The sequence below is a fragment of the Eucyclogobius newberryi genome, unplaced genomic scaffold (genome assembly GCF_026437365.1).
Source record: "Eucyclogobius newberryi isolate DKJ021-1_F unplaced genomic scaffold, fEucNew1.0.hap1 SCAF_19, whole genome shotgun sequence".
Lineage (NCBI taxonomy): Eukaryota > Metazoa > Chordata > Actinopteri > Gobiiformes > Gobiidae > Eucyclogobius > Eucyclogobius newberryi.
Window position 1 is genome coordinate 23,118,077 of NW_027315823.1, and position 23,996 is coordinate 23,142,072.

Sequence of the window (23,996 nt, forward strand, 5' to 3'; positions counted from 1 at the left end):
TTCAGGTACAACCCCCCAAATAACACAACCTGCAACATTCAAAATTGGGAAACAACTTTGCAAATACAGAAGCCCAAAGTCACAAGAAAGATGTGAATATGCAACTCTACATACAGGCTGAAGAAGTAAGTCAAGTCAGATTGTTGTGTTTGCTTTTGTCGAGTCATCAAAAGATCAGATTCCAAATGTGCAGTGATTTCCAAGTTGATTTGGACCAGCCTTTGCTGTGGGATTGAATGGATTGGATTGTGTATATATAAGATATACAAATATATTACTGTCCAGACCTTGACTCAACTTAAAAAATCCTCTAATTGAGGCACAGATGCTCTTCCCATTGAGTCACAACATATCTATAATTCACAATGGTGGGAAACCAATAAAACCAATATGAAATAACTAGTTACTTGCAGTCTTGATTAACTGCAGTTTATCTGTCATGTTTCAAATATTCACTAAATCTGCACAACAGAATGGACTATTTCAGGAATGCAGCAGAAGTTGTGGGAGCACCCCAAAAGCGCCTGTGTTGCTCTTTGCAGCAGATGGGGCACATGTGGAGGGTATGTCCAGGGCCAGGCCTCTGTGCTGGGGGGAGGAGTAGCCGCAGGAGGGAGGGGTGGTCCTATATAAAGTGTGACAGAGCACAAGTGCTGCTTTATCCGACTTGTCCCTGTGTGGCTTACAGGAAACCTTATCCTCCACTGCCCCACTCCAGCTTCTACCACTACTTTCCCTCCTTTTTTCCTCTTCTTCGAAGCGCGCCCTCTCATCCCACACGAGTTGGACTCACCCAGGACAATGGCAGCATCTCTCCAGAGACTGATCTCCTGCAAAATGAGCACTATTTCTCTGCTTTTCATCGCTTTACTCTCAAATGGTAAGAATCATGTTTAAGATGTTTGAAATGTGGGGGAGAATGTGGACTGGGAGTGAGGGGTGGGGTCGTGCATGCTGGAGGAGAGTTTGTTTGTGTGGATGAAGTTGGAGCCTGGTTTTAACCCTACAACCTTGTCCCAGTTTGGAATGTGATGCTATAAACAGAAGATAAAAAGATGAAATGAGACATGATCCAATGGGATGATTTGTTAAGGACAATGAAAGAGAAACTTGTGTTGGCAATGTGCTGAGGCAGACAAAGGAGGATGAGGAAAGCTGATTTGCTTTTAGAGAGGAAAATAAGACACTGAGGGTGAACTTGTAGTGAGCTGTAAATATGTGAATGAGCATCTCATTAAATTAGGACAAAAGCAACATTTTATTTAAGGTTGGACAGTGCAGAATGTTTTTAGAAGAGTTATTGTTACATGGGATTCAAGATGTATGTAATATGTACAAATATTAAAAAGCAGTAGGTTCAAAAGCATTTCGACAAAGACTAAAGGACTTGTATTATGTTTGCTGTAAAAAGGCTATACTTGGACAGAGTACTTTATCCCTGAACGAATGTGTGAGAAAGTTTTTCCTCCCACTTTGATTATCTTTTTTGTAATGTTTTGTGCCATAGATGCAACAAAATCATAATATTTTGCTGTTTTTTGATACACATACATACAAAGCTCAAGGTTGTGTCAGTTAGCCTAATGTTAAACCATTGAAGATTTTAAGATGCTAAATACTGAATTTAGCTATAATTCAAAGGTATTCTAAAGTTATAGAGAGTGATATATGTATTTACACATACACCCAGCTGTTTATCGGGTTCTGCCACCATACTTTCATTTACTTGTTTTGGCTATCTTTTATTTTATTTTTCTTAAGAGTATAAGAGTTTTATAAGAGTTTTTCTACAAGAGTGTTTTTTATTATTTACTTCTGTACCTACTCTGTGTTGCAACACTGGAATTTCCCCATTGTGGGACAAATAAAGGCTTATCTTATAATGTACCATATTAACATTTTGCACTGTTGCCAAAAACAAGGCAGATTTTGTTTTGAGAAATGTTGCTTTTTTAAATAGATTATGAGCTCTACACACATATGCATCATGTTTTCAAGTCCTTGAGTAAGTCCTCACTCATGCATGACAAAGCTAACACAAAAGAAAGCACAGACCCAGTCAAGAAAGGCGATGAAAACCTCATGTTTTTCTAAATGTAAAGACTTCAGGCAGGTCAGTCCAGAGTCATTGTCCATAAATCCTCTGAAGTGGCCCCATTAAAAACCATTGGATGAAGCAAAGAATAACATATCTGTGACACACACAAGAAAGATGAGCTCTTTCAGCACTTCAGCATGTTTACATTGACATAAACACATACATCGGGTTTACAAAATGGATCCAGGGAAATCCCACCTTACATTTGAGCCCGGGCCCAGTGTTGTGGCTTGATATAAATCACACAGTGGATTGCCTAATTTGAACCATGTGTCCTGTTCATGGGATGCAGCTCATGGGAATGAGATCATGATCGGCGAGGGGCAGCTGGATCACATTTAGAAAATCAGAGTGGCTTGACATGATTTTTACCAAAAGATTCAGTTCCACATTATGAGCTGTATTTGAACGTAATGTGATTTCAATCCATGAAAATCACACAGCTAAGGGAAAATTGCAAACATGTGACTTTGGGAATCTATATGTCAAATGTGCATGTCAGAAAATAACCAACAATAGATATGGGTGGAAACAAATCAATTACAAATACACACGTTTATAAGAGTTTTTCTATTAAGAGTATAAGTTATCTGTTCTCCTACTTCTGTATCTACTTGCGTTGCAACATTGGCAGTGGCTATCTTATCTTACGTGATATTGATGGATTTGATTTTGGGATAGTTGCACATTTTTGAGAAGATTTTTACTTCAAGACCTACCATGTAATTGTACTTTATTACATCATACATTTAAAATCATATATTTAAAATCATAGGGATACAACACAAGTCCCCGTTGTCCCTGCCTGACTCCCAGAATTGCCCTCAGCTTGACCAAGGCAGAGAATATGTATATCCCGGTTTAAAGACAATTAAATCAGCTTTAACTGTTCCTTCGATCAATCAGTTTTTTTTTTTTAATATAAGACAGATCTAAAGTGCTATTATAATTGTGTTAAGGAACCTAAGGAACCATCAACAACTAATTTGAGCAGTATTTTTCAAGTATACTTTTAATTAAGTACAATTTTGGTAGAAGGCCTATATGTACTTGAGATTGTGTAAATATTTAGCCATACAAATGTACTTTTACTTGAGTACACAGTTTCAGTATACTCTTTCCACCACTGGCAATGGAACATCAAATCTCAGAAAGTTGTGAATAAAATGTTTAAAGTTACCTTGTCCTCCCAACTCTGCAATAATGTAAAGCAATATGCAAAGCAATAATGATAGTGATGTTGCTATAGTAGTGACTGATGAAAGTTTGGTGGAAAAGAGTCAGAGTCACACAATAAGTATTAGTAATAGACCTGGTACTAATGTGAAGGTCTGTAGCTATAGTTGAAGGATGTGTTATATAGTACAAATTACCTTCACTTTTCACTTCACTTCCGCCGTGTTTTCTCATCCACCGGCTGTAGTTATGCAAGCGTGACTGAGGCTAAGCATGGCACACTGTACAGTCTGCTGTGGCGAGGTCAGAGTCACGGATGTTTGCAAGCGTAACTTTAGCCTGGGCAGTGTGCGTGACAAGAGGGCAGGAGTGGCATCAAAGCCAGGACATGATCACAAGAAGCACTGAGGCACAGTTGTTGTTGTTGGATGGTTGAGCAAAAATATAATTCAAAGAGTAGAATGTGTTCTTCAATAGACAGAAATATGTGAGTTGTAACATACTTATAAACAATCCACATAATACAGCCTTGGTCCCATCGCCTCTGAAGTGGTTTCTGAAGTCTCTGTAGTTAAGTTGTACCCTGTGCCAGCCCTGCAGCGTGTAATCATGGAAATCATTGTTTGCCCTGTACAATAATGACAACAAGAAAATCCTCAATTTTGAAAGAAAAAAGCAGCTCAAAGAACGCAACAAAACAAAGGCTATTGCAGTGGAAGAATGTGTATACCATGTGTGTTTGTGATTACTCCCAGCCTAAATGGATCAAAACATTATGTGTTCTACTTAATACTGTACCATTGATGCAACTCTATTTGAAGTCCCAAAGAGAAGGTTAATAAAGAATCACAACTTCTTGTACTACTTTGTAAATCCCACTAATACAAGTCTTTATTCTATTCAAGGGTTCAAAGTAACATATTTATAAACACTCACGCTACTGTGATTGAGTAAATCTTTTGGCTAATTGTACTTTTTTAACATGAACTTGTAATTGAGTATAATTTGAGCATGTAGTTGTCATTAGTTTCATTTAAATATCCGTTGACTACAGCGCAGTCTCTACACACGGTTGTCTCTCGTCTGTATTTGCTTCTTTCCAAACTCACATGACAGCGCTGCATTTTTTATGGGTACTTTTTACTTTTACATAAGTACAATTTTGGCAGCAATACTTGTACTTGTAATTGAGTACATTATTAGAAGGGTGAGTAGAGTATCAACAATTTTCTACTGAAGTAAATGTACAAAGTAGTGGTCTAAGAAATTACTCACTTACGAGTAAAGTATTTGGCGAAACCTCTACTGTACTCAAGTAACTTTAAAACTGAACAAAACAATATTACTTAAAGCACAAAAAATAAGAAAACAAAATAATAGCTGTAGGAGCGGTGTAAAAAACACAAAGGTCCAAATATTTAAATCAAATACAAACATCATTATAAAAACTTTGTCCCTTGTAGATTTACTCACAGTGGGACGAGGAACTAAACCATTTTGTCAAGTAAGAATACTGTTACTTTAGTACTAGTAGTAAAAATAGTACTCAACAAGGAGTAAAAGTATAAGATCAAAAAGTTATTTCTTGAAAACGTTATTCAAGTACAACCCATCCCTGATTATTAGCCAAGTAACTGCTGCCCAAAGTGAAATCACCAAAAACTGGCTGGAAGTTGTATTGTACGTAAACCTTCTTTTTCAAAGATCCACATTGGGTCAAAAACCAGTACCTTCCAAAGGAGTACTTTAGACTTTAGACTGGACCACTCAACAAACCACTTTAGAACATGCGGCAGGCGCCAGTTTGGAGCTGAGTCCGAGGGCACAAGAGGGAGAGCTGGGGGAGTAAAATGGCATCCAGCAGTGTAAAACTTTGATGAAAAAAAAACATTATTCAACACAACTTGAAACCTAAGTGCTCTTTCAAGTCCTCCAAGTCATAATGAGCCACCAAACAAAATTACTGGGTTTTTAAGTGCAAAGTCTAGAATTTGCCTGTAGAAAATCAATGTTAAGCCCCCCAGAGTATCGACGTCCCGATTTGGCTCACAGTGCAACCGGATCTGCTAACGGTCTACCTGCATACTCTCACAACACGAGACAGGCGCGCTCGAGGTAATGGACGTGAAACCGTAACTGCAGATTGTGAGTTGGGGGCTGGGGGGGCTGGGGGGGCTGGGTCGAGTGAGGGTTGGGTCCTGGGAGGGTCGTATAATGCTCACAATTGAATGCAGATGTCATGCTTCCTGATTGTGGTCCCCAGAAAATGGCAGATAAGGACGAAGGGGCACGCTCTAGATTTGGGTTGAGAGAGAAGCTAAAAAGAATCAAATGAAATAAAAGTCCAGGGGGTTTTACGGTTGCAGTGGAATGGAAAGTTTGGATGCAATAAAGTCAGTTCGAGTTAGCGCAGTCTCTTCCAAAAGAACAGAGATAGTGATGCTCGATTTAAACTGCCATCACCTAGTAACCACCGGTTCTTAACGCTTCTTCTGGCACTCCCAAAGCCATATTTTTCTTTTAGCTTTTCTTATTACGTCATGAGCAGCATTGTAGCTATTCTTTTCTGTCAGTAGGGCACGAGATCCAGTTGTAGAAAAGGGGGCAACTGCTAATAATTGATAGAACAGGAACCGTATAAAGGAGAGAGCAGAACGTGGTGGTCAGGATGGGGGGTGAACGCTCCGTTGTTTCTGATTTGCCGGTTTGAGTTGCATGGCATGTTTAACCCTAAGGGAGCGGTCTCCGATGTCACATTCCTCCGCCAACTCTTAACTCATGCATTTGGACTAAAGGCAGGATGTTAAATCATAGGACATTATTGATGGAGAAAACAACATTAAGAAAGATATATGTTCTGTTTATATACAGTAAGTGATTTAAATGTAAATGTACTATGAAAAGGAAGTAAAATGGATCAGTGCAAATCCAAAATAATATGTAGTACACAATGACATTTTGCGAGTGTTTAATGTTATTTTATAGCTACATACTGCATTTAATGAGTATCCAACATGATCATAAAGCTAACATTATATCCGTCCTTGTGAGTAGAAGAAGACGTGGAGACCAATACTAAAGGCTCAGGTTTCAATGTCAGATCGTGGTGCAATTGTTACTGCGCGTTTTGGACAGGCTTTAAACACAAAAAAATCTAGATGGCAGGGGGATGTCAGGGGGAAAATGGTCAAAAAGCTATTTACGAAGATACATAAACGACAACATTTGCACTCTGACCACAATTTCACACTGGGCCCCTTCTCGCAACCTTAACCCAATATCCAACATGTCGATCATTCAAACGCCTCCAGAAGATGGAAACACGACGACTATTTTGAGAATGTGAGCACAAATATGGATGTCATGTCAGAGGTGTGGTTATATCTGGGCTAACGGGGCTCACGTACAGTTGCCCTGCCAATGGCAGAATTAGGACATCGACGTTCAGATTCATAAATAACAGAAATATGCTTTTGGGAGAGCCAGAGTGAGCGACCCAATTTGTGTACACTTTGGGAGTTATTTGACTTTCTGGCCAAAAATAAACAGAAATGGGTCTTCACGAGGACTTTATCTTGTTAATCTAATTATTAACTTAAAATATCATCTTAAACTAGATAAAAAGATAAATCTGGGCAAAATTTGTTTTTGTTTTCTCGTTTCTACAATACAATATCATATGGCAACAATTAGAGTGCTGATTGTAACAGGAAGGGTGCTAGTTAAATCTCAAACATTTAAACCTCTCCACGGCCCATTAAATGACACAAAGTTCACACCAACGGTAGTATAGGATCTACTCTTGTATATTTAGAATTTGGTCAATGTAAGAATGTAACATCGGCCTCTTCAAAACGCAACAATGGAATCTGAGGTCTGGGCCTATTGAGGGTCTAACCATTTTAAAACATCCAACAGCTGGTTCATGTTTCACATAGGAGGAATTCAACAGTGCTGAAGAAGTCAAGGATGTATATAGTTGTTGCCGATGAATGGGTACTTTGGTGATACCATAAATCAGTTGTGGAGTAAGCTATGAGGTAGGACTATAATGTTAATCAACTTTAACATTTGTACTACTTTACCTTTTGGTTATTTCTCATAAAAGAATATAATCAGTACATGGCTCTCATTTAGTATTATCCCATTGTGCAAACTGAAAACTACCAATATCTACTGTCAAATTGTCTCAGACTTGTTCTCGCGTCTGGGGTTGAAAATAGCTGTTTCTGTTGGCCTCGTTACGTGTTGTTTTTCAGTACGTTTCAGTGTGTTCCAAGGTCCACATATCGCACCTCGGGGGATGCCTGGCATTAGCTGTGCGTGACTGGAACACAGCCATAACGTCTTGCTCGAACTGGGAGAAAAGAGGGCGCGTCTCCTCCCAAGTTCCACGCCACATTCCCCTATAGGACGTCCCGGGAGCTGTCGGGGGTTGGTGGGGTATGTTTAGGGGGGGGGGGTCAGAGCATATCCAGACCGCAGCCGTCACTCACACAATCTGGTGGGAAAATCTTTAGAGAGCGCCACAGAGTCATGGTCGCTGTTGAATTATGGAGTCAGGGCGGGTTAGTAAGATTGGGCTTGGATTCATTGTGTTTGTGCAGTGATAGTGAGCCACGCGACTGATATCTGCACCATCAGCCGCTCAGAGCATTACAAAGCAGTGGCATGGAAGAGTGATGCGTGGGGCTGTTGTGCGGATGTGTCCATGTACAGTATGTGGGCGACGAGTCAACATTTATATGATTAAATTGTCATTCATCTGACAAAAGTGGACACTTAAGGTTCTGGATCTGCTTAAATTCAATTATTGTAGTAAAATCTAGTGTAATCTGCCATTTAGTGCTTGTTTTTACAGTTCATTCACATGTTTGTGCGATATCTGAACCTCAAACAAGACATTTACAGGCACATTTGAGCAAATTCCTGATGCATTGGCAAAGTATTGTATAAATATCGTTATTGTGTTATAAATACTGAGATATTCATTTTTGGCAGTATCTCTCACAATACAATACCCTCTTTTTTTTGCTTTTATTTTTTCAATTTCAAAACAAAACAGAAAATTAAAAACACTAAACGTGACACAGATAGAGAACAAAAGAGACTGTAGCGGCATAAGACAGCCAACACGTTATTAGCATAAGTTGATCTGAAATATATAAATATCAGTGTATCGCTTCAATGTTTTTTATACATTTCTTCCATTTTCATTTGAGGTAGTTTTAATTTGGCACTGTAGGAAAAATCAGACCACATTAGAGAAGGAGGGAGAAGTTGTAGTCAAGGTCACTTTTGTAATTGACTGCTATCAGTGCATTTTGAGCATTTCCTTTCTTTCGCTCAGATATAAATAAAATGAAAATGGCCACATTGCTGACTACTGTTAAAAAAAGACTGTAGACAAGATGCACTGGATGTTTGTAACGTGACTGTATGTAACGCCAGTATCTCCAAATGTAAACAGACTTTAACAGAATGTAATACTATAATCTACTTGTGGTTGTCATAGTTTAAAAATCACTTCCCGCCAGAAACCCCAATACGTCCCTTGAGCCAGTTCGTGGTTCCTGCTCCTTTTTCCGCTTCAAACCAAAGGGCAACAAATCACCCAATGACAAAAAGTGATCACTGGGCAGAGACAAATGTCAACTCCCTGAAAAACAAGATTTATGGGCAGCCATCTTGCTCATGTCGGACCTCATCCCCTCAGTAACATTGACACTCAGACCACCCGTACGGCGCATACATCATGTTGCCAAAAGGTTAACTTAACAAAAGTCTAGACTTTCAGTGTAACGGAGCCAGTGACATGTTAATGTTCCTCACTCATGCAATTGGTGACACTCGTCAAGCACAAGATTTATTTGATGTCTTTTTTTGCCAGACCAAATTGAGATGGTCAGAACTTTGCACAGAGTATGTAAATAAAGCAGTAGTATTTAACATATACATAATACATTACAAAAGAGATGGGAATGTATATCAATGAGTCGATGGAACTGTTTATTATTGATTTATTGGGAAATTATGCAAATTACCGGTAAATGAACTTTCTTTTAAAGCATAGGCATGCTTATTATTTTAGCCTATTTATAAGTACAGTGTTCACGGTGTGACAGAGTACATTTTCTTTTTATGTAAATGTAGAAAAAGCAGCTGCAGAGGACAGTTGCTGACGTTAACTTTAACATTGGCATGTCCAGTAGACCTCCTGGGGATTACGGCTCCACCTGTTGGATGCACAGACTGTGTGTTTGTTCTGGACTGAGCACCTGTCTGTCTGTGATTTACACCAGGATGTAAATGTGCCACTTCTGTGTGAACATCCAGCATCTGCAGCTCATGTGTGAAAGCAGAAGAGGCATCAGCAAATACACAGCAAGGGTTAATGATAGCAAGAAATGTGTTACAATTATAACATCATAAGCAATTGTACTTTTGATTGTGTTATGTCAAAGGGTTTCAGATTGAAGAGAAATTAGCACTGTTGCTGTAGCAATTACCAATTCAAAATATATGTGTATCATTTTTTCTTTTGAATGGTCAAGTTCTCAAAAAGATGCCTACAACAGGGAAATAGTTAATGTAAATATGCTGAAAGAGTACTTATTTTTATAACCTGAATTAAGTTAAAATACATGAATTCTGTTTTTTACTGGGGATTTAACTGATAAAAGATAGATTGTATTTCATCTGAGATACAGATTTTTTTTTTTTTTTTTTTTGCTGGTCGGCTGCAAAATAATTTCCGCTTGGGATGTATAAAAGGGATTTAGATTCTGTAATCCATGAGTTAACCACTAAATGCACATGCATCAGAACAGGGATGTAAGAAATATTTGATTCTAAATACTCAATAAAACACCAGCCCCAAAGGTGAGCCACAAAAAACTATCAATGACACGCCATTTTTCAAGCAAACAGTCAACGTCATTATGGTAACTGGTAAGTTGCAATTTGGTAAGTTGCAGGTGCAAATAACATAAGGTTGTTACCATAAAGAATGCATCAAACGGATTGAAGGTAGTGATGAATCAGAGACACATTTAGTGAGCACAAATCTCACATGGATTGTTAACATAATCCGGGAGCTGGGCAACTGTAATGAGATCTGCCAGGGTAACAGGATGTTTTCAAAGTGAGGTAATGCTGCTGTTGTTTTCAGAGAGTGGTATCTGGACAAGAGGAATGCTGCTGGGTTATGGGGTTCAACTTTTGGATCCTGTGCTTTTAATTTGACACCATCAGTGCGGGGGAAAGCAGGAAGCTCATTAAGGCAGCTGCAGCAGGGCGTGGTGCTGTTTTACACAAAATAAGAAAGTGGTTGTCATTTTATACAATTTACTTCTGAATTTCAGTTTCAATAGTGGGCAAATGTTTTCAATACATAATACAATATATCACCAATGGTTCATAATTACTCATCATTGTTTGTATAGCATTACTTAATGTCGACATACAGCAACAGTTTGCCGTAATGTGTGTGAGAGGCATAAGGATCGGTCAAAGTCAGATGCCCTTCTAGATTGGGATGTTCCATTTAATCAGTCAATGGTCAAACTCAATTGACCATTGACTGAATTTTTGATTTCACGGGCACAAGAAAGCCCTGTCCCATTCTACTCCCTCTAATCATACTGAAAAGCTCTTAAGGCACAATAGCTGATCAAACATTAGATATGAACTTGAGAGCCGAGAGTAACAATACTTGCCTTCTGCAGTTTATTCTGGTTTGAAAGTCTGCTTTTACTGAGCAAAATAGATATAAAACATGTTTAAGATGTAGAAATGCCATTCTTCCTGTGAACCTTTGAGTGTGAATGTGTGCATGAAACCTTTGTGAAATCTGAAAACATGAAATTGACTTACTTTTTTTTAGTATAAATACACTCATCACAATTTCTCTTTTGAAATGAAAGGAGCCATCGCCCAGGATGTTGTGACAGGGGCAATGACCACTGTTGCTATGGCCGACGCATTGGTCCGAGGAGATATGATTCCCAAAGCCACTGAAGATCCTGGTATGACTTAATCCTTACAGTAAAACACACACACAATTAACAAATACCGAGTAAAAATCAAGGCTTTGTGGTTCATTCAGATGCAGGAAACTCACAGGAACAGGCAGAGCTCTTCCCTTCCGTCGGACCTATAGGGGGCGCCGAAACCACGGCTGCTCCAGGTGATGATAACGCTCCAGCTGCATCTGAAGAAGCCGGACAGGGGCCAGCAGAGGGCCGGACTGAGGGGCCCAAAGCTGAGACCCCTGCACCGGCCAGAGGGGATGGACCTGCCGATAAGCCTAAGGTGAAGAGAGTTTGAAATGTTGTAGCTGTTCCTTAAAGTGCACGTGACAGGTTCTCGTGTTTTTGTTTGTTTGGTGGGATGGATAGTTAGTGGGATCAAAGTTTTACGTCTGTCAATTTGCAGTTTGTGAAGGAAAGTTGAAAATAAAAAAGTTCTAAAACTGGATTCCTCTCTCTATGTCATCAATAAGAGACTTTCCATTCAAACAGCAACAATTGTCTTATCATGGTTGCTAGGTAACAGTTGGGGTGCGCATGTGACAACCAGGAAGTAAACGTTAAACTTTTCAAACGCTTGTTGTAAAAATGAAATGTGTAATTTAACCTGCCATATGCACTTTAATTTTTCATTTAAAGCAAAATGCATAAGTACACTTTTCCAGTGTAGTATCTGCCACTTGCTTGTTTTGAGATGTTATTGGTTTTGCCTGGAATGTTCCACAATATAACTTTGAAAATATTTATCTGGTTCAATAACAGGTCAATAATAGATGTTTAAAGCGATGTTTAAATATGGTGGAGCATTCTAGCCTAAGCAAAAACATAATTTGTGATTTACAATGAACAAAATGTAAAATCGTGAACTATATATATCTCACAACCCGTGACCTGAATAAATTATAATATACACCATCTTCTTTGTGTTTGTAGCCGGTTCCACGAGATGACGTCGTCTGTGTTACAAAGGAAGCTGTGCAGGATAAAAATGCTGTCAGTCTCAAACTCAAGTCCAACTCTAACTGTGTAAGTTCACCTCCCCATACCAACTATCCTCTCTCCATTTGTTATGTCAGCTCATTTAACCACTCCTGCTAGAATACAAGCATTTATTTGTCTTTCCCTTTTTCATATGAAAGTGGTTTTGGCTGTCAGGATACCAACATTTGCACAATAGGAAATTAAGATGTTATATTGACAGAAAATATTGACCAAAAACATCCTTGATAACTTAACCACTACTTAAACATAAATGAGCAAATTCCTTTACAGTGGAAGATAAACAGTCCACCTCGTATGTCTTATCAGGTGGAGAGACATCCCAGTGTTAGCTACTGCTGATGTGTTCAGCGGGTGAGGCTCTCGGTGGGTGGGCCTTCTGCTGTAGGCTACTGTATGGAGGTGCCCGGAGCAGCGGTGTGGGAGTGTAGTGTGGGTGTGCTTGTGTTTTTTCTTTACAATAACAGCTTTGAGGTCTCCACGGTGCCGGTAAGGTGGTCCAAAACCACCAGCTATGATTTCAGCTGGGCTCAACCTCTGTGTGCAGTGAAGCCAAGAACTTACAACAGCATGTAACATAGTATCTATGTTTTCATGTATTCTGCATACAATATACCGCACTGTTTCATTTTAGTGAAACAAAATGTGTAAACCGGCAATGTTCATGCTGTTTGTTGAAAGATGCATGTTTAAGGTGTTTCCTCAACTTACTTACTTACTCTCGATGGAGAAGTCATTACTTTGCCTTCTAATCTAATTAGTAAATATAAATACGGGCATTTATAAAACTTGAAAAACATACATTCTTACTATGAGCAGGCTCACCGCTCCACAGACCTGACCTGTAAAATGGCAAGTGGCATAACGTGCTTGTCTCCATGGTGATAGATCAGTTCCCAGTTCCCGTGTTGCCCAGTGTTCTGGGCAAAGCAGGTAACAAGCCCTTCAGAAACAGTTACAGTAACATAAGCGCCTTTCAGGAGAGGTCATGTTAGAATGTGTAACTTTGCTGTGTGTCTAAATCACTTTATAGAGCCAAGATTGTACCATCATTACGTCTCCCACTTGAAGAAGAGAAAAGAACCAATCACTGTATTAAAATATTTGCATCTATGTTGGTGTCTTCCTCTGGTCACTGTGCCATTCCAATTGTGAAATGTGAGTGTTTATGTACAATTTTCTCTGTAATTGCTAATCAAATACAATCTTTTATTTCCAGGAAGACACAAAAATAAAGATTGTGAGCGTGCTTGAGGAGCTGTGTGGAGAGGACTGTAAACTGCAGCTCTACCAAGAGGACAACACAAACCAGATCCTTGTAGCGGGAGACTATGTGGAAGGTGAGTCAGATAAACTTAATACCTACTACAATCCTGCTGGCACAGTTTAATACTGGCAAATATTTGAGAGCTACAAACTGTTTTTTTGTTTACAGCTGATGTTGGAGGCATGGCTAACAAGTTCAACAATGACAACATCAAAGATAAGGTAAGCTGATAAAACAATTAAACAATAGGCTTGTATTGGATTTTGCAATTGCAATAATCCTGAATGACAAATAAAACAAAAATGATCATGTGCAGAAGAATCCGCTGCACCTTGGCTTCAGTCCGGGGCTGTGGGTGTGCCGGCCCCACCCTGGACCTCTTTCATCTGCGTTACATAACCTCCACACGCCACACCAGGAGTTTACTGCCGTTTCAGACAAACACGCACTGCCCATTTCAGTCAACAAGCCGCCCATAACATCACCGGTGTTTGGCCTTCAAAATCAGTCCAAATCAAAGGATGTAGCACTTGTGGCTGTAAACATAATCATTGTATATTTGGCAATACATTCTTTCCATTTTTTTCATTTTTTTTTTGACCAGCACTTGGGCACTTTCTTATTTTTATTTTGTACAACCTATGGTCTTATGTCTGTTTTCATTGTTTGTATAACGTATGTATGGAAGCCAACACCAATTGAAAGCCATCTTCCCGTGGCTTAATACCTGAACCATCTATAATACAAATATGAAAGTTAATACAGTGTTCCGTAATGAACTCTTACCTTGTTTTGCACCAGACTGATGTGGAGGAGGCAGCTGCTCTCTGGGGAAAGAGCTCCAAGTTAGTCCTGGTCTCTGTGCTGTTGGCTGGTCTGCTCCTGGCTGCTCTGCTGGTGGCTGGATACTACCTCAAAACACACCGCAAAAACTCCAAAGGCGTACGACTGGTGAGTACTGTCTGTGGATTGAACAACAATGTGCAGTAGCTATACAGTTGAAGTACACCAAATGTCACTTTTCAAATAATATTTGAAAAGTGACATTTGGTGTACTGATGTATATTATACATCAGGGTAGAGTGTAATAAATAGATCATCATTATTATTATTATTATTATCTGCACTGTATACTGGTATATTATGCAGTATGACCTCTGCCGCCAAGGACTACAGATGGAAATGAGCTGTTACGCTACGGTCTGCATCTCTGCTTTTAAGCTTAGTGTAATTGTAGTTTCTAATAAATAAAATAAACATTAAAGGTACAGTATATTCAATCACTTCTGCATGGATCATGTCACCTTTGTCAAATAAAAACCATTGCGGGTGCACGTTAGGGAGTGGGAGAAACAGTGAAGAGGAAAAATTAACTAACTCACAAGATGTTCTCCAAAGAGAACTTAACTACCGGTTGTCCCGAACATGCACAACCGCACAAGGCACACAACCAGAATGATATCTGACAAGAGTGAGTTTCATCGGGACATCATTTTCATAAGAGCTAGCATGTGCGGCGACGCCCATTTCTGTGCAACACATTTGATGATTATTGACAAAGAGTTCTGACACAGACCTCAACTATTCGCGATAACGGCTCACAATCCGAAAGCACATTTTGGATTTAGTGTGAAGGCTGGCGTGTGTTTCATTTCCTTCACTGCAGAAATGCCCCAGCGCCGCCCTTCTGCACGCACAGCTGAAGCCAATAAAAGTCATTCGCCAAAAATGTGTTTGTTTTGAAGCAACGACCACAAAACAAACCCACCTTCCTGCGTTTGACTGTGACGTTTGGACAGATGACCCTCTCGGAGCCTGTTCTCTGAAAGCTGAGCCAAATTGAGAATTATGGCACACGCTCTTAACGCCAGGATTTATCCACATGAACACAAACAAAACATCTGGTATTATGCCGTCTGATACTGATAAACTATAGCAGTATTTTGCCTTTAATAGGGAAATATCATGGTAAATACTTTAATGAGCTTTTAACCTCGTTACGACAGTGTTTCCTCACCATTAGTGTATTCGTAATTTAATTGATCCATGCATGTTCGAGTTTTCTATATTTCACTGCCACTGAGGCTCAAGTGCTCTTAAAATTCCTGTTTTCATCTACCCCCTATGCCCGCCCACATCCCTGTACTTAGTTCAGTATTATTTGAAAAATTAAGACTTTGACAAAATGTTATATTGACACTTTTCAAAAATAAAAACATAAATGTAAATGACAAACTGCTGTTTGCTATGGTGAAATTCCACTATGAAGAGACAGAGGCGGGGCTTATCAGTTCAGCAGGTCTAAACAGGAAGTCAATGGACCTGTTTCTATTAAGCATTTTTAGCTCAATATTGAGGTTTACGATAAACAAAATGAAAAATAGGATCTACTTGTGTTATATTTTAATACTAAGTACCTGTAAAAACACATAATACGTCTCCTTTAAAATACTATTGCACTGATAAGTTTTATTCACTGATCAAAATTCTTTTGCTTTTAGGCCGAATCGTTCCAGGTGGATGAGGAGAACCAGGCCAACACCCTTGTATCTGTGGCCCCTCTGCCCCAGGAGCCTCTGAACAAACCCACTTTGAATGGAGAGTCTCCCCCTCCAGAGAACGGCACTAGCCCCGCCCCCACCACCAACGGACACTCGGCCAATCAGACCCCAGACGCTGACACCGAGATGTGAAGACCCACTTCCTGATGCTCCCTTATCTCCTCCCACGCCTTCTTTCCACACCCCTCTGCTGCCTCATGGACGGTCCACACACTGAGAAGACATCAACACCACGCCCCAAACATAACCCTCGCCCCAAACATAACCCTCAAGTAAAGCCGGGAACAATAAGATATATCTGACAATGCCGTTAATGTGAAACACGTGGGAACACTGACTCGAAGGGGCTCTAAAACCTCTTCTGGGACTGAAAAGTTGACTTGGATTTTGGTGGCTGCCCTTGGTCTCGAAGTTTAGTCAAATCATTGTAGAATTACCAAATATTGTCTTATAAATGAAGAAGAACAAGAAGAAGAAGAGCTCCAAAACTACAACTATGAAATATTTTGTATTGTTGTTAAAGGGACTGACACTCACTACAACTTTTTTTTTTTTTGTATTTTTGTATGATTGAGTGATTAGATGCCTTTTTTTCCTTTTCGTAATGTACATGTCACAAACAATAAAGATGTTACAAAGGTGTCAATACATCTCTTGAATGTAGAAACTCACAATTGATCGTCAGTGAATGAGGCAAATAGATCTTTAAGTTTGATGTGTTTAACTTTAAAGCCAAATAATACACAATAACTTTCTACATAGAGGGACATTACTGTATGTTTTTACGTGGTTAATTATTGAACACAATTGGTTAAATTCTCTCAATTTGTTTGCCTGAAAGTAGATTTGTGCATTGGTGAGACAAATGTGTGGCTTATTTACGTTTAGAAGTACTATCTTGTCAATATCCACATGTAAAAAAGAATCCTAAATAAAATTAATCTGTTGGAATAAGGATCATTCGTTTCAACATTACTACGGCTGGAGCTGTTATTATTGTTTTGTTTGTTCTTGAATGTCTCTAAATTGGGTAAATGTTTTCATGATTCGTGTGCTGTCATATTTTTTACTTTGTCCCAGGTCAGCCTTGATACAAGTCTCGATCGCAATGTGTTCTCACCTGGTAAAACAAAGGTTAATAAATGAATAAAATAAACACTTGTATTGTGTAAATTTTACACATTTACAAAATTACACAATTACATACACACAATGTCACTAGTTCAGAATCTTTTGAATGAGGGAAAGTCCTCAAAATGTTGCCTCTAAACAGGAAGCTGAAACCCCATTTAGATAATATTTCCACTGAATTTGACCAATCACTTTATGTTCATTAAATAAAACATTGATCCATTCGAAAACATCCAGAGTATTTGTGAAAGCTAAGCCATAGTATGTGTGTCATTCCTCTTTAAGCGGCATGTTGGTTTTTTGTGCACAGAGAGCTCTGTATTTAGTGAAGGATGGACAGACACTGGCCAGCCAAGAATATACACTTCTCCAATACATATGAATGTAGAGGGAGAATAGTTCTGGATCCAAGACAGACACAGCCCTACAGAGGTCAGCACGCGGTCGACTGATAACAACTCCACAATGACCAGAGACATATCAGAGGATTACACCTCCAACCATAAACACAGATATCATGTACCGGTACACGCCCTTCAACCAGGCTGCCAAGAAAATACAGTTTAAGGAACATTCTGATACTATGTTAGACAGCAACAGGTGAATGAAAATGGTTTAAGTAACAGAACCTTGCACCTCTTTTAATAATTAGTTTGAACTTCATGGTCAGTATTTATTGATAAATTTTAGTTTCCTTATTTTTGAAATTCTATTTCGGCTGCAGGTCAGCTGTATTTCTGTAACAAAAATAATATCCCCTTTAAAGTTAATGAAAGTAATCTGATTCTGATAAGTGACTCAGATATTGTCATTATGCCAGCCGACAAACAACATTTTACTTTGCAGAGCAACATTTTGTTGGCTATGCACATGATTGATTTCAAGCTATTTAAAATATGCAAATAACAATATGATCATTGATCATACATGCCATTCACAAAGTATAATACCAGATATAATCAAGGTGGAGATTAAATAAGAGTCTGCCGCGCACTACCTACGTTGACGTTATATTGTGTCTCCCTCTAGTGGCGATATATAGTCAGTTCAATTGTTCTTAATGGAGATGAGAAGTGATGACCTCATCTGGAGTTGGAGGAGAATACGATGACTAAACCCCGGTGATTGTGTTTTTTTCTTGTGCTGGAACAGTTTGTCTTCAGAAGAAGGGATTTACAGGAAAACGTGTGGAGGTGTGGCCTTCTGAGTAAAGACAGATCGTGCTGTGCTGCAGCACCAGTTATGCATCAAACATATTATGTACCACCTATTTTATATTACCCTGAGAAACTAGAGCATGAGCTCAATTATAGGGGCAACAAAGATGTTCCTGGGATTTAAATGGTGCCTTCTTTTGGTTCTACTTGAAATATCACCATCTGCTGTAACCAAATGTCACTGCAGTTTTTGCTTTGTCATGAGTTACACCTACAAAACAATGAGCAGGCAATTCAAATATGCAAATATACAATGCATGCATCCCGCTTTCTGTAAACGTGGAAAACAAATAAACAATTTGAATCTAAAAACTCAAAATTTAACCCAGCAGTTTCAGGAGCAGCGGCACAAAATAGCCTAGCAGTTTCGGCCGCGCCTGTAGACACTCCCTAGTAAAAATAGCCAAGAAGACCACTCTTTACTCCTTGGCGAAATGAATTGTTTGTGCCTAAAGTTAATGTAACTTTTAAAATCAACTGGATAACGCCAAAGCCGTCCCCACCATCCATATTTCATCGTGTATCCTGATGTTTATTTTCCACGGCTAAACTCCCGTGCCTCGCGGGGACACATTATGGGCCACATCTGCAAGATGCGTCAGTATGACGCAGTTTACGGTAAAGGCTCGTGACCATGTGATCTCACCGATGTTTGTAAACATGCGTCAGCCACATGTGATTCGGGAGATGAGGAAACGCTCGCCTTTGTTCTGACCAACCAGCGTCCGGGGGAGTGTCAGGGGCGGGGCGACCGTGTTGCGCTATGGAAAATCAGTGAGATATACACAGTGACAAACGTGGCTCTGAGATTGATAATAGCAGGAGAAACACCTCGCCTGCTGGAAAAGCCGGGACATGAACAAGACCAACCTGAAAGTACCGCAGGCGTCCCCGGAGCTAACGCGTAAGTAGTGACTTTTGAATACGCCACAGGAAGAGTAACCTGCGTATGTTGCGTAGAGAATACCACTGTGTAATTCATAGCCAGGCTGCACGAAACGGTAAGGACAGCGCCAGAGAGGTTAAAAAAGTGTGCGCAGAACCAATAAAGGATAGAAAAGTTACGTAAGCGGCGACAACGGGCTGTGTTTACCGGGAGCTGTTTCATCATCAGCGTGACAACAGGTAAATGCAACTGCGTCAGCGAGAAGGACCGCGTAGCCACTCGAATCTGGAGGGAATTTCCGCGGCGGAACGAGCGACGCGCGGCTTGTTGGCGACATTCTGCTGTTGTTTCTGGCGTCAAATCTTTGCATTCGGGCGGTTGAAATGTGTAAGGATGACATGTAAACAAAGCGCGGGGCTGTCGCGGAGGGAGAGCTAGGAATAGGATGCTGCGCAAGAGGTGGATAGTGCGTAATCCTTGTTGTAGGAGAGGACCGTGTTACGCAGTTTCATATTGACTGTAAAAAAGAAATCTCCGCGCCGGGTCTGTTTTACGCGCAGGACCACAACGCGCAGTGTTCCAAGTGCTGCGTGTTGTGTACATTCAGAGGACATACGTTGTTTTGTGTCGCCGTGGAGGAAGAGTGGACGCGCTGGCGAGTGTGACGCAGCTTGTGTGGCCTAATGTTTCAGGTATCGAACAACATCTGCTGCGTCACTGACGAGCGTCTCGATACTAAAGTCTAGTTTTGTAGTGCGCACTTGATTTGATGAAAACAAGTGTTGCCTTGACGACAGGGGGCGCTGTTGAACTGTTACAAAACTGTTTACTTTGGTCACTACGATGGTGGATATACATTTTGTGGTGAATTAAAAAAAAACGTACTTAACTTACTTCCACAAACTTCCATAAGACTTGTCCTATTTTTTATTCAGGGCCAGGCTCAAATGTTTACCAAGTCAAATGTTTTCAGCAGATTTATACTTATCTGTATATTATATTCATACTGATGGTATAACTTTGATTATTTCTGCCTTCTATCGTTGTCTAATATAATTTCGATTTAAGCAACAGTTGTTGCTCATGCAGGGTATGGCACTAATATAATGTTGCTTTTATGATATATGCCACACGGACACATCCATGAAAAAGGGGAAAGATGAATAATCTTCTGATACCATGATCTGAAAACCCCATTTCAATCCACGTCTAATATCATGCCTCTGTAACTGTTGATAGCCTGGCCCCAGAGCAGGGACCAGCCTGGTGGGGGCGCTGCTGAGCCCTTCATCGTTCACCTGCTGAGGAGGGGAGAAGAGCCAGCTCATCCCCTGGAGGTCAGAAGTGGACTCACACCAGAAAGGGAAAGTTACTTCCTGTCTGCAAAATGTGTTCAGTCATCAGGTGAGTCAGCAACACACGTCATTATTCAATCACTGGGCCGACTTGGAAAGGGAGAGAGCCACACGAACCAGCCAAAAAGTAAGAGTAGAGAATAAGACATGATTATTTCGATATGAATCTATACATGACAGCTGACGACTTCCACAAAAAAAGTAAATTGGTAACTGCTGATTTAGTGATTGTTTTGAGTAAATGTATCTCATTACTTTCCACAACTGAAGAGAAGAAAGTACTTGAATTATTTGTGCTCAGAAACTTGATTCCTCACAGTGTTATCACGGCAGAAACGCATCCAAAGTAAATGCAAAGTGCAAGAGCTATTTTCTAAAACTAGTGGTTTTAATATAAACCAAAGTTAAAGATTATATTTGCAATCAGTTTTTTAGGGATCTTCAAAGTGCTTACATTTATCTATCCTCGTCTGTGGAAAGTGTTAATTGTGTCCGTGGAAGTGGCCTAGTTACAAAACAAGGAAACATGACCTCAATCGTAATTTGTCCATGTTTCAGGGAGGGGCGCTGTCTGAGTCAAACAAATAGAAGAGGCCTTTTACAATTTGTCCCTTTTAAGCTTCAGAATAATATGAATCATGTGTCAGCTTTTAGTCAACATTTTTAAAACACTTATTAATGCTCATTAATGTAAATGTTTTTGTACTATAGCCTCCATTGCTAATAATAAGCTTCCATGACTAACAGGAAGCTGAAACCCATTAATCACCATAGAGACAAGCAGGTTGTAGACTCCATCAGAAAAGTTAAAATGAATAAATATTTTTACAAACGTCTAATTGATCTCTTAGGATGAATTTTATTCTATATTACATTCTGTATCATGTAAATGTACGTTTTTTATAATGCTGGCATTTTGCACCTGGAATTACAGTTGGAAACTAGCTGTAAAGCTAATACTGGCACATTTATCATTAATGTGCATTGTTCCAGTTCATACAAACTAATAATAATGATTATTGTTAGTTAGCCATTAATATGTGGTAAAGTGTTACCCCTACAGGTAGTGCAGCGGTTAGCACTCTCGAGTTTGCATGTTGCCCAGGTGTGTGTGTGTGTATGTATGTGTATGTGTATTATATATATATATATACATACACACATACATACACACATTTCTAGATTGTTGCTATGGACAACTGTATATAGCAATAGGAATCCCAACCCGTTGCCTTTTTCAAACCTCCTACACAGAGATTAAGGCGCAGGAGGTGGCACAGAGCTAAGAGTTGACGTTGCTAAATTTAACTGTGAGCACCGCCGGTGTTTCAGGATGATGATGTATTAATAGACAAGTGTAAGGCAGCATTCATTTGCAGGTATCATTACAACCCACAATCGAACATGTGACAAAGAGGAGACAGTTGTACTATATTAGTTTTATAATAGTCTACACAGAGATATATCAATTGGATTGCATAACAATAAACAAAAGTCTAAGTGTTGCTTTGGTAGTGTGCCACCAGTTACTGCAGCTGCGATTCCATGTCCTTTTTAATGCTTTCCCCCCGGTAATAGTAGTAAAAATAGCAAAAAAAGCAAAACATTTTTAGGGCTTTGCTAATGTTAAAGAATTAGATTAAATTAGATAAAAAGAAGAGATAAAAGAAAAAAATGTTATCATAAAAAAATGATTATATATATCATTTTAAATCAAACCATTTAAAACGTACTTACAATAATATTTTACAATTTAGATTTTATAAATGTCATTATACATAATTTAAATGAAACCATTTAAAAGTGTGAGTTGTCCTGTTTTAGTTGGTGAATTAGTGTCTCTAATCTTTAAGAGGATTTATTAGCACCTACAACTTGTGCACACATGCTCAGAGCTCCGCCCCTTCCTGTTACCCTGAAGTGACACAGCATCACTGGCCTTGAGCTTAACAAGCCCATGGGTTTGGACTGTGACACAGTTGTGAGCCGGCCTCTCTTATTTGTGACAATTGTTTTTATTTGTGAATTGTGACTGTGTTTATGTTTTGTGACCAAGTCACTGATTGTTTGTCTAAAGTGTTTTTTATCAAGAGGAGAAGCAGATTAGGAACATTGTACATGTAACATTTAAATTGTCCCTAAAAGACAGTTGAGTCAGAAGCAATGGATTATAGTGCTACGTCACCTTTTCCCATCAGCAGGGCCACAGTGTGATGGTGACCCAGCCTTAATGCCAGCCCCACAAATAGCTCTGACGTTTAAATAAATTATTGTTGCCACTCTGGCTGTTAAATACAAAGTGAGTGTTCTTATTGACATCATATCAATATTGTAAATACAGATTCAATAGAGTGAAAAATACTTAATTATTCACCTTCGTACTGCTCATCCTCAAATATATTTGAGACATTGCACACAATATTTTGTTGCTCTACTTGCAGATGGAGACATATCCATGGCTGGGAGATCTCATCTCATCCTCCCCAGGGAACCGGTTTCAGATGGTGTTTTAGAGTACACTATCCATCTAGCACCATTTGAAATCGGTGTTCTTGAGTGGGACCAATCTTCTGAACCGCACACACTGGGAGCTGTAATACTCCACACAATGTTCCAGTGGATCACCCCCTGACCAAGGCTGACCGTTTTCCTCTGGTGTTCAGAGTTGTCATCATGTCTAGCACCATTTGAAATCGGTTACAATGTGAAGGAATATCAACAGACAAAAATATCCCCGCCATTACCGAATCGTACCACTAGATGGCTCTCACACACTGCCAGATAGATGGATAACGCTTTGGAGGAACAATGAGACACTCACCTCTCTGCTGTGAGGAAGTTGAGTGGATAAAGACCCCTGCTTTTTGGGATATTAATAGTAACATAACATTCTTTTACTGTCAAAGATGTGAAGGAGAAAACGGCGAAGGCTGGTGCCAATTAAGCCCTGTGAACCTATTCTAATTGCAGCTTGTCACCTTTCTGCACCATTTTTGACAGTGTGATTATTTTAGAGCGTGTAATAGTTTAATACTTACCTAGCTGTTCGAGTCACACTTAATTACACCCGGCTTTACTGAGCAAAGGGCGGGGAATTAGCATAAAGGCCAAACTGTCAGCACACTTGGCCTTCACAGTGCTCATGGCTGAACCTCATTAACATTCTGTGAACTACAATAAATTACTACAAAGTATTAATTAAGATGAATGAATTTGAACCAAAGTTAACACTACTTAGTGGTTGTTCTCTTAAGAAGTCTCAAATCTTGATGTCAT

General features: G+C 39.5%; 1 protein-coding gene across 1 annotated transcript; it reads left to right on the top strand.

Moving 5' to 3' along the window:
- Positions 1 to 660: 660 nt before the first annotated feature.
- LOC140365660 (uncharacterized) lies at positions 661 to 16,742 on the top strand. The gene is made up of 8 exons (XM_072452210.1): positions 661 to 880; positions 11,200 to 11,301; positions 11,382 to 11,587; positions 12,238 to 12,330; positions 13,523 to 13,643; positions 13,739 to 13,791; positions 14,372 to 14,521; positions 16,072 to 16,742. Exons 1-8 carry the CDS (start codon positions 802 to 804, stop codon positions 16,261 to 16,263), a joined length of 996 nt encoding a protein of 331 aa, XP_072308311.1. The 5' UTR covers positions 661 to 801; the 3' UTR covers positions 16,264 to 16,742.
- The last annotated feature ends 7,254 nt before the right edge of the window (positions 16,743 to 23,996 follow it).